The sequence below is a fragment of the Silene latifolia genome, chromosome 5 (assembly GCF_048544455.1).
Source record: "Silene latifolia isolate original U9 population chromosome 5, ASM4854445v1, whole genome shotgun sequence".
In the NCBI taxonomy this organism is placed as follows: domain Eukaryota; kingdom Viridiplantae; phylum Streptophyta; class Magnoliopsida; order Caryophyllales; family Caryophyllaceae; genus Silene; species Silene latifolia.
This window is the reverse complement of record NC_133530.1, coordinates 39,129,072-39,140,846: the sequence shown is the minus strand read 5'-3', so window position 1 is coordinate 39,140,846 and position 11,775 is coordinate 39,129,072. Positions and strand designations below refer to the sequence as shown.

Below are 11,775 nucleotides of genomic sequence, written 5' to 3'. Positions count from 1 at the left end.
CTCGATCGAGTTGGACACTTACTCGATCGAGTACCTCAACTTCAGAACCTGACCAGAAGGCATCACATAACCCACTCGATCGAGCCCCTCACTTACTCGATCGAGTAGCCCTCACTCGATCGAGTCCGATCCCCTTCTTACTCGATCGAGTGCCTCAAAACAGCAGCGATTGTTCAAAAACGTTATACACCCCACTCGACCGAGTCCTGCTCGCTCGATCGAGTCCCTCACCTACTCGATCGAGTGCCCCCCCACTCGATCGAGTCATGGTGACTCGTAAGCTACCCGCATGCTCAACTTAACTACTTTACACACACACACACACACACACACACACACACACACACACACACACACACACACACACACACACACACACACACACACACACACACACACACACACACACACACACACACACACACACACACATATATATATATATATACAATAACACAACATCCTATTCACATGTTTCTAACAAGCCACAGTAGAAATCAATCATCATGCAATTCTGTTATTCATATCAACATACAATTATACAAACTACTCAACTTTCGCCACCACATCCTCTATTCTCCACATTCATATATCCACCAATTCATACAACACATCATTCAATATATTCATGCAATATAACTTAAATAAACACATAGCGATCCCATGACACACCCCATAGTGACATGTTCAAAGTTGTAGGGCGAGATCGCAACTTTAGAACGTCTCCAAAGCCTTTGCATTAGCTCCTAACAATTCCTACCCGGGTTCATTTTATTTTGACTCCCTAGATTCATTGGGTTAATTAGTTACAGGTTCCAGAATCGTCGCTCTGATACCACTTTGTAACACCCCCATACACCAAGGTGCCTTACCAGGACCACCTAATGCATGGAAGTGCTACCATCTCGGTTACCCGAGGCAATGTATATCAAATAGACAATAAAAAAACGTACTTAATTAAGTAAAAGAGTTTAAGTGATTACAAACCAAAACCAAAACTGTAAAACCAATACAAAAGTTCCAAAACCAATCAACTGAAAGTAAACTAAGTTCATGATACAACGGAAGACTCTAAGACATTTGATGACTCTATCCCAGCTATCCCTCACGCAAGCCACCTCATACCTGCTCAATAACTGCTCACCATCTCCGAATGGATCACCATAGTTTTCAAAACATTTAAACGTGGTCAGTTACTGATTACACAAAACACAATATATAAGATACAACACATACATTACCCAAACTCCATCACAACTCCACACACCTGACTACACACTAAATTGTGTAGTCCTGCCAGAATACCCATCGCAACAGATATTCCTCGCCGCCAGTGGGGGACCGCAGCCGTACCCACTTAAGCCCTACTCATCTCATTCGAGCGATAACCCATGTTCAGTAATGTGCACATCCCCTTCGGTGGCGGGTTTCACAGAGGGCGGATCAAGGGCGTGAAGCCACTCCCATATGTGACTCCACTCAGCCGAGGACGCACCTCGAGAGCCACAGACAATTACACAATCGATTATGCAACAACAACTCCAACACAAAACCAACATGTTATAGATCAACAATAAACACAACCACCACCAATAATTATGTAACCAATAACCGAGTAGGGAAAACCTACCTGGAATAAGCAATCACCAAATCGCCATAAAGCAGCTATTCAATATTGCTCCTCTACGAAACCACCTCCTATAATCACATAACATACAATTATTATCTAATACAACATTATACTCCCAAAAACCCCCAATCTACCCAATTAGGGTTCTAAACAAAATCAACGAAACGGTATAAAAATCATACAATGAACTTACCCACGACACGACGAACTCAACGGCGTAAAGAACACGACGATCCGGCAACCTACGCCTTTGGTATTTGATAGCAACGCGACGAATAAAAGCAACGTAACTTGTTTTCTCTCTTGAAAGGTTTTTAGAAAAGATAAAAGTGATTAAGAAAGTGACGGAAGACTTTAAATATGAATCACGCGTTACTAACAAAACTCGGCTAAAACAACCCGCAAAACCAACTTACTCGATTGAGTGGCCCTTACTCGATCGAGTCCCCAACTTACTCGATCGAGTACCCTTCAGCAGAACACTGTTTCGTAAACCAAACATACTTACTCGACAGAGTAAGCCCCACTCGATTGAGTACCCAAAGACATAGAAAACCGTAGTATTACAGTTATTCGGTAAGGTCAGCTTATCGACTCCTTACAGATGATGGCTTCGATGTGGCTACGTCTTCGTCTAAGGCCGAGGAGAGGATGCTATGGAATAAAATTTGGAGTATGTCGATGCTGCCTAGAATCAAAGTTTTCGCTTGGCAATTGTATAATGAAGCCCTAGCTACAAAGAGTAATATTATGCGACGAATGCAAGGAACGGATGGAATGTGTCCGGTTTGTAATACAGAGGAGGAAACTCACCTTCACCTATTCGAAACTGTAGGGGACTGGGGGGAATGTTGGATAGTTTGGGGGTTGAGTGTGTTATGGAGGGGGGATTTGCGAGTGTGAGAGAGTGGTTTAGTGAAGGAGTTACAGATAATGGCAGTTGTTACGCTTATGATGGTTTGTTGGGCGTTATGGGAGAGACGGAACAAGTGAGTCTTTGAGGAGGAGTTCCGGGGCATTGACAAGGTAATAAGGAGAATAGAAGGGTTGCGGGAGGAAATGACGGAGGGCTGTCAGAGAGAGCAGAAGAGGAATGCGGGGCTGAATGGTGAGGAAGTGCTGCATGATGGGTGGATTAGACCGAGTGGTGGGAAGGTGAAGATCAATGTCGATGCGTGTGTTCGGGAGAATGTGGGCATTAGATTGGGGAGTGTGTGTCGCGATGAAGGGGGTGAGTTGTTGTGTGTGTGTGTGTGTGGGGTGGGGGGGGGGGGGGATGGTACAACAACGAGAAATGGCGGAGCCGAGAGATGCGGAAGCGGAAGCATTGCTGATGGGAATAAAGGAGGCGATACGACGAGGCCATAGAGACGTGATATTGGAGAGTGATTGTCAAGGTCTGATCGATGCAGTGAAGCAAGGTTTACAGGGTCGTAGTAGTTTTAATCTTTTCATTGACGATATTGTTGCTCGTAGTGTTTCTTTTGATTATGTTTTGTGGTCTTTCGTTAGGAGAGATTTTAATAAGGTAGCTCATGAGCTGGCTCGGTTGGCTCCATGGCATATTGGTAGACGAGTTTGGTCGAGTAACTTTCCTACGAACATTGTAACCGTTACTTCATGCGATATAATAGTTCTTAACCTTGTTCGGAGGTTTGATTCTCAAAAAAAAAAAAAAAAGTAAAGAAAACATAAAGACCATCCGGTCATTAAAACGTAAACCGACTAGAAAAAGGAGACCTCCTCTTCTTAATCCTCATAGTACTCCGTAGTATTTAATCCGTAGTATTTAATCACGAGTTCACGACAAAGAAAAAACAAGAAGAAAATTAAATATTCACCAAAAAATTCCCAAAATAAAATAAAAACAAAAAAATCAATCAAATTCACCTCCCCCAATTAACATCCCAACAAACCCTAATTTTCTCTCTCTTTTCTTTTCGTACCCCAAATTTATCTCTCTTGATCCACCTATTTGCTCTCTACCAAGGTATAATTCCTTCGCTTCTTTATTTCGCTCAATTTGCTGTTTTATTTTCAATATTTTCAAGATTTTTTCTTGTTATTTTTTCAATTATTTGGGGAATTTGAGCTTAGAATCACATGAATCCTTGATCCCTAGTATCGCGTATGATAGGGTAAAGTAATTGCAGAATAATCGCTAAAATTTGTTTTGTTGACGAGCTTGATTGTTTTAACGGGAGTATTAATGTATGATCGAATTGTGGGAGATGTTTTTTATGCTGTAGTTATCGAAACGGTATATTTTGCCGTTCTTGTTTATTGATTTGGGAAAAAAAATTATCAGGTCATTGACTGGTGAATTTGTTTTTATGGGAGTATTAATGTGTAATCGAATTGTGTGGGGATGTTTTTATGCTGTAGTTGTTGAAACAGTACCGTTTGTCGTTCTCGTTTATTGATTTTGGAAAATTATGAGTTCATTGACCTGATTGTATTTAGGGGAGTATTGGTGTATGATTGAGATGCTGTGGTTATTAAAATGACATATCTTGTGGTTCTTGTTCACTCATTTGGGGAAAAGGAATACCAGGTCATGGTTCGTGACATTGGACTAGATTGGTGAGACTGCATAATAGTTCGTTTTGAGGGGATATATAGGGGTTCATTGTGGGCAAATAATGTGATGATTCTCACCGTTGTCTCTCTGTTTGTAGTGTTTTTTTTTTCATGCCAACATTGATTAGATTAAGATTATAGAAGTAATAGATTGATAGGTCTAGGTGGTTGGTTGATCATGTGTTTAGATATCTAGTTATTATTTGCTCTCGCGTTCTCCATTAGCTTGCTTTGGTGAAAAAGTGTGCAAGCATGTCTGTGGTTGCGGTGTAATTTTACTTCCATTGTCGCCATGCGTGTTTTTTTTGTTTTCTTCTGTTATGTTCAGCCTTGGTGTACTGTATTTGTTACTCATTTGAACTCGTATTGGAGTTATAGTACATGCGGCATTGAGGAGGATCTGAAAGTATGATGGTGCTATTGTTAACAGCATTTTGCTTGTTGATTGCATAGAGCTATTATTGTGTATGGCGATTAGTCAGGGCTTATTGTGGCTTTTGGCATCTAATGGTTTATTTTATTATTTGTAGATTAATGTTGTGGGATGCTCCTGACAATATAGCTCTTGTAGTGCCGTTCTCGTCCTTGAAATTGATGGATGATGGCTGTTCACATGGAAACTCCTTCAGCGCTTTCGTCTAGGGAGCGTGCCCAACACCTTTACACTAAGGCATGGTTTTTCATTGATATTTATTTTTTTCCGGTATCTGTTTCATCGCTTTCCCTTGTTGTTTGCAGGATGCATCTTTTTTTCCACTGTTTATTCTAATTTGAAAGTTTGCGCGAGTAATCCTTTTTTGCTATTCTATATTGGTTCTACAAGTATATTTTCATTTATAAGCCTTCATAGACTTTAAGCTTACACCTTCTACGTCCTCTTTATATAGTGTACTTCATCATCACTTGTTTGGCAAATTATCAATGTCCTTCACCAAGGATTACTTGATGGGAAAGTGGCTCCCAGGAAATATACTGAGGTTACTTTATGGAGTATCCTGTTTTAAATTGACCCTTCTGACCTTCTCTGCTTCCATATTCATCGGTGTATATAATTGTAGTTTCGACAGATGTTATGGAGTTATGTCTTTCCTAATAAGGTCTTGACTGTAGTGATATGTCTGTGCTTGGATCAGAGAATTTAGGCTAGAATTCTGGAAGTAAGCTGATATTTTTGGTTTGTGGATTTGCAGAATGTGGAATTGGAAAATACCCGACACAAGTCAACACATTCCAGAGTTCCTTATGATCCTACTGTATGGCAACAAATAAGAGAAAATTATGAAGCCATTATCCTTGAAGATCATACCTTTTCTGAGCAGCACGAAATAGAACTTGCTTTGTGGCAGCTGCACTATAGACGAATAGAAGAGCTGCGAGCTCTCTTTAAGGCAGCCGTGTCTTCAAACACAGCTTCTGTGACACAAAATGGAAAAGGTGGTCCTGCACGCCCTGATCGACTATCAATAATCCGTGGCCAGTTTAAAACCTTCCTTTCAGAAGCGACTGGATTTTATCATGAACTAATACTGAAAATTAGAGCAAAATATGGTCTACCACTGAATTTCTTCTCGGATGATCCTGAAAATCAGTTTATTCTGTCCAAGGACGGACATAAAAGCACTGATATGACGAAGGGTTTGTTATCATGTCATCGCTGCTTAATCTACCTTGGTGATCTTGCGCGATATAAAGGCATATATGGTGATGAGGAGTGTAAATCCCGAGATTTTGCGGCGGCTTCTAGTTATTACGCTCAGGCGTCATCGCTTTGGCCATCTAGTGGTAACCCTCATCATCAGGTGTGTTGTATTTTTCTCTGTAAATTTGTCCTTGATGTCTAAAGTTATCGTGTGTTGTATTTTTCTCTGTACACCATTTGTTTTAACCTTATTTTTATTTTGTGTTCACCTTGTTTTTACCTCAGCTTGCGATAGTTGCTTCATATCATGGTGATGAATTTGCAACAATATACCGTTATTTTCGGAGCTTGGCTGTTGGAAGCCCTTTCTCAACAGCAAGGGACAATCTGATCATCGCATTTGAGAGGGTAAACTTCTGAACTCTTGATCCTCCCTCCATTTCATTGGGTTCTTTACTCTTTTTAAGCTCTCCTCACATAATTGTAAAAATCTGAAGAGCCCAGCAAAATCTTGGATTTCTAAATGTATTTTTTGCTGCCTTTTAGCATCTCCATCGCTTGTTTTAATGTTTATTTGAGCGACCCTCTTTTGGATGGTGGGTTTGTTGGGGAAGGTGAGAGGAGCTAGTTGCATAACCATGTTGTGTGTTGTCCTTATACTTCTTTACCCTCCATTTTTTAATGATTGTTGTGCATTAGTATGGATTATGTTGTAGTAACTCCTGAATAATGTTTTTGTAAATTGCAGAATAGGCAAAACTACTTACAGCTATTAGGGGATTCTAAAACTTCAAAAGCCAAGGTTGTTGTCCCTCGTATGAACTCAAAAGTGAGAGGAAGAGGTGAAGCTAAATCTTTTTCAAAAGATATTAGAAGTCAATCCACTCCAAGTAAAGAAAAGGCCGTCAGTATTCCTGAAACCTTTAAAGCTTTCACTGTAAAATTTGTTCGAGTGAATGGCATATTGTTCACACGCACAAGGTATTTTTTTTTTGATAAACAAGGTATTTTGTTTAGTAGTGTTTTTGCGATTATGTTTGAATATGTGTACTTGCATTAACCTTTTGTTCCTTGTGTTTCCAGTCTGGAAACCTTCGCAGATGTGCTATCTATGACCAAGAATGAGTTTATGGTGCTTCTTTCTTCGGGATCTGAAGAGCAATACAACTTTGGATCAGATGCTGCTGAATGTGGACTTTTCATTGTCAGGATGGTGGCTATTCTCATTTTTACCGTGTACAATGTCAATAGAGAATCTGAGAATCAATCATATGCTGAAATTTTACAGCGCTCGGTTCTGCTCCAGAATGCATACACTGCAGTCTTTGAGTTCATGGGACATGTTATCGAGAGATGCTCACAGTCGCATGATTCTTTGTCGAGTTATCTGTTGCCTGGTGTTTTGGTGTTCGTAGAATGGTTAGCTTCCCATCCAGACGTTGCCACTTTCAGTGAACCAGGAGAAGATCAAGCTAATGCTAGATTGTTCTTCTGGAATGCCTGCATTTCCTTTTTCAACAAGCTCTTATTAAGTGGTTTCTCGCTCGATGGTGAAGATGAATCCTGTTTTTTCAACACGGGTGAATATGATGAAGGTGAAACAGGCAATCGACTTGCTTTGTGGGAGGACTTTGAGTTGAGAGGATTTCTGCCTCTTCATCCTGCACAACAAATCTTGAACTTCTCTGGGAATCATTCTTTGGGGAATGATGGCAGTATGAAAGAAAAAAAGACGCGTGTTAAGCGGATCATAGCTGCTGGAAAGACTTTCTCCAGTGTTGTCCGGGTTGGGGAGCAGGGTATCTACTTTGATCCTACTATGAAGAAATTTATTATAGGTGCTGAGCCACAATCATGCGCTGATTTCACCCCAAGCAGTGGCCCAGATATGCTTATGCTCAATTGCATTGGCCAAGAACCGCCAATTGACAAGAAACAAAATGTGGATGTTTTGAAATCAGCATTACCAATGTTTGAGCTAGAGGATGAGGAAGAGGTCATTGTTTTTAAGCCATCAGTTGTAGATAAACAGGCAGATGCGATATTTACTTCATACGAGGATCTTGGCTTGGTTCCCAATATGACTCCTGTAGATTCAGGAGGTTATAATCGATCGCTTTCAGCTTCACCCGATGAAATTGTTCGTCAAAATGGTTTCAATTCCATAATGAGACCCCCTGCTTCAGTTATTAATGCTAATACACCTTCCAGTTGGCCGTCGTACGAACCTGTTTCATTGGCAAATGGATTCAACAATATCAGTCTGATGGGTGATGGCAATTTGATAAACCAAAGGCCATCTGATCACCCTTCAATCTTACAATCAGCTGCTCTTTCACTACCTTTTTCACAATCTATCAATGTCAATCCTGGTAGTGGTTATCCTATGGCAATGCCTGAAGTTATGCCACCTAAGATTGTTGTTAATATGTCTTCGCAGACTGATAACGTATGCAATTTCAAGCCCCAGTCAATATCCTCTGTTAATTCTAAGAAGAATCCAGTCAGTAGGCCCACTAGACACACTGGTCCTCCACCTGGTTTTACCCCTGCTCCTAAATGTTCTGATCTTCCTGGTTGGTCGAGCATGAAGGGTGAAAACCCTATAATAGATGATTACAGTTGGCTAGATGGATATCAAAAACCATTCTCAGGAGAAAAGAACTCTGTTTTCAATCTTGACACCAACCTCAGTGGATCTGTTTTCAACCATTTGGACAAGAGTTATGGAGTGCCTGGGGCGATTAGCTTCCCTTTTCCGGGAAAACAGGCTTCAACATTTCATGTTCCAATCGAGAATCATATCACTCGGCAGGAATATCAGTTTTCTGATCATCTGAAACTCTACGAACAGCAGCAGCAGCCGAAAGTAAGCCAGCCAGTGTCACTGCCTAAGCAGTTTCAAAGCCAATCTCTGTGGGAAGGTCGTTTTTTGGTGTGAAGTCACGTTGAATTTATGGAGGTACGCAATTGTATTTGACTAACCATATCAATGGATCCTTTGTGTGGTATGCATGGCATTGTGAAATTTTACAACTTGTAACCTTTGCGTGTGTTGTTTTCATTTCTGATTGGGCCAAAATCGTACTATTCTTTGGCTTTGTGAGATGATAGAATATAGTGTTAGGACTCAGTAAACTCCATGCTTTTTGCATTGTGATGTTCATTAGTAGTCATCTTAGAAACAGCCTCTTACGTGTTTGTCGGGTAAGGCTGCATACATCCAACCCCCTTATCCCATTGAGGCATTGTTTGTGTGTTGGTGGGGGAGGAATGTTATTGTTGTAAACTTTAGCATGTGGGCCATTGAACTGTGTTTGTGTGCGCCATTTAGATTTATCAACTTGTTACCTTTGTCAGGGATATATACTGAGGTGAATGTCTGGAGACAGATGCTACCGTTTCTGCACTGTGCTTCAGTACTGGATTGATATTATGTTTTTGTTGAAGCTTGAGTGACGTTGGGAGTTGTAGAAGGCTTCTGTGTCGAAACAGGTATGTATGCTCAGCCTGTCTTGTGATGAATATGTATGTAGGATGTGAGTTATCGTTTTGCACGCGTGGGGATTTTTTCCTATATTAATTACGAAACATTGGATGCGTAAAATCCGAATGTGTTTCTGTTGGTGTTTAAAGATGCATTTCCGATAGCGGGAACATCAGGAAGAGCTTATTAATTATTTGTATATGGTATTAACTATTGATCGTCAATAGTAAAAAAATTTAAACCCTGAACGAACTTGAAACTTTTGAAACAAAGATCTTGTCATGTTAATAGCCTATAGTTGTGTATTTTAAAATATTTAACGGTTACATAAATTTGAAACTTTTGGGGGTTTTACCCATGGTTACCCTGGACTTTTACCAATAGAAATAACTGCTGTAACATTTGGGCAAAGCATTTGTATTCCATTGCCAACATAACGTATTTAGGTATTCATTTTTTTGTGTGTCTAGTTTTCTCTCCCCCTATTTGATCTCCACCAAGAAGGGTATTTCAGAAAAAAGGTTTACATACATAATAGTTAATTGGTTATCATATCTTTGGTCATTCAATACATCTCACCATATATGCATATAGTTCTTTGGTTATCATATTTTGGTCTTTGAGTACATCTCATCATATAGTGCTTCAGATGATGATTTCGTTTCATTTCTCACTTAAATATTTAGTGTTTTTATTTAATTTTTAAAAAATTTATCTGTTCTTTTCGGATTTATTATACCTTGTTACCAACAACTTTCTTATATATTAATACTTGGTTCACTTTTAAGGTATCCCGGGCCCTTAAGTTTTACTTCGGTTTTCAAATATCTTTATTCTCGATTTAAATTTGAAGTTTTTTATAAAAGAAATTCGGACTTCGATTTTAAAACCTATAAGTTTACCTTCGCTTTTGTTCTATGTTTCACTCCCCTTTTGTTTTTCACTTTTCCTTTTCTATTCTTTCGCATTTTGAGGTGTGCATTCACCCATGGACGGTTCTAAAGGATGATTCATGTCGGCCGACCCCAAATTATTTTGGGATTAAGGCTTTGATGTTGTTGTTGGCTCTTCATTTAGCATTTAATTAGAACACATGCTCCACCACTTGTGCGGACCCCTTTCAAATTTATCTAAGTTTCATCCTTGCAAATGTAAATGCAACGAATCCAACGATCTGATTGCAAAAGTGACCGAGTATTATGTAGTTTTGGTATTGATTACATGCAAGTCATTGATCTGATCTGTACATCTCTCTTTCCACGTTGTTTACACCAACAACTGTATATTTCACAATAACCGTCTTATATTTATGCTCTCTTGTATTTTTGGAACAGGTGCCGTTATATCCTGACAGAATGGATGAAGTCGGTAGTTGAGTAGGGGGTTCGCATTGGAAATTTGAAGGGTTGGTGCTAGCCTGGTTAAATTTGCCGGGCTTGTCCGTGAAAGGTTTGTTCTTGGTCGTTTTTGGGTTGACTTTCGATGCTGGAAAAGTATTAATGTAGTCGGTAACATTGAAGACAATACCAAACAAGGGAATCTCAGAAGGCATTGCAAAACCACCGATCTCTTTAATCGTACTGAGGAAGCGGATTAATGTGGCGATATTAGATACAAGTAACGTGGTTTACATTATAAATTTCGTATCAAATAAAGCCTAATCTACATTTGCATTTTCACATTATGTACTCTAGTTTTAATAATGACTTGTGATGGGTAGTATGTACTTTTGCCCGAACTTTGTGTTTCTTCTGGTTATGTTGCTCCCTTTTGTTTCCCCGTGGGAGCGGAAAATAAGAGATTTTATGATACTATTGACTTCTGAATTTATGCTCTTAAGCGCTTGGTTTACTTGACTGGATGATTGTTATTGCATTTGTTTCCGAATGTATTTCTTTATGCAAAAGTTTCTTGAAGACGATTTTACACAAATTTGTAAATCAGCAATAATTTATTCGAGCACTACTGGAAAGAACTTGTTGGCCTCACCTGTAGAAGGTTTTTGAGGTTATCCCCATAAGTCCATAACGTTTCCGTTGGATGTTTTGTTCCTTGTTTGAAGAGTAAAGTACAAATCAATTATGTGGATATATGAAATGTGATGATTAGTTTGAAGAGTGAAGTACAAATCAATCAAATTTAATACAAGACGATATCTGACTCGATGTTTTGATGATTTAGAGTAAAGAAACGCGTCCAAATTGGCCCTCCTTTAAGGAACTCCGAAGTAATTTCAGCTTTAAAGGCGATCTGGCAATGCCCAAGTTAAGCGAAAGCCAACAATTGATTGATCGACTAACGAGTGGCTCAATCGAACCCACCTAGGAATGAATCTGATTTCATTGATCTGATTCAGAATGAATCTGATTCAGCTTACTACAAGCTCTAGAGTCTAGATTAACTGAAGGAAAATAGCAAGGAAGGTTGGTTAGTTTACAA

The 11,775-nt window shown here is 39.5% G+C and overlaps 1 protein-coding gene across 1 annotated transcript; it reads left to right on the top strand.

Moving 5' to 3' along the window:
- The first annotated feature begins 3,353 nt into the window (after positions 1-3,353).
- On the top strand, positions 3,354-11,242 carry LOC141657295 (nonsense-mediated mRNA decay factor SMG7-like). Its single transcript, XM_074464472.1, has 8 exons — positions 3,354-3,620; positions 4,741-4,880; positions 5,401-6,009; positions 6,135-6,257; positions 6,598-6,830; positions 6,933-8,811; positions 9,210-9,344; positions 10,671-11,242. The coding sequence occupies exons 2-6, from the start codon at positions 4,809-4,811 to the stop codon at positions 8,788-8,790; spliced, it is 2,895 nt and encodes a 964-aa protein (XP_074320573.1). The 5' UTR covers positions 3,354-3,620; positions 4,741-4,808; the 3' UTR covers positions 8,791-8,811; positions 9,210-9,344; positions 10,671-11,242.
- Positions 11,243-11,775: the final 533 nt, after the last annotated feature.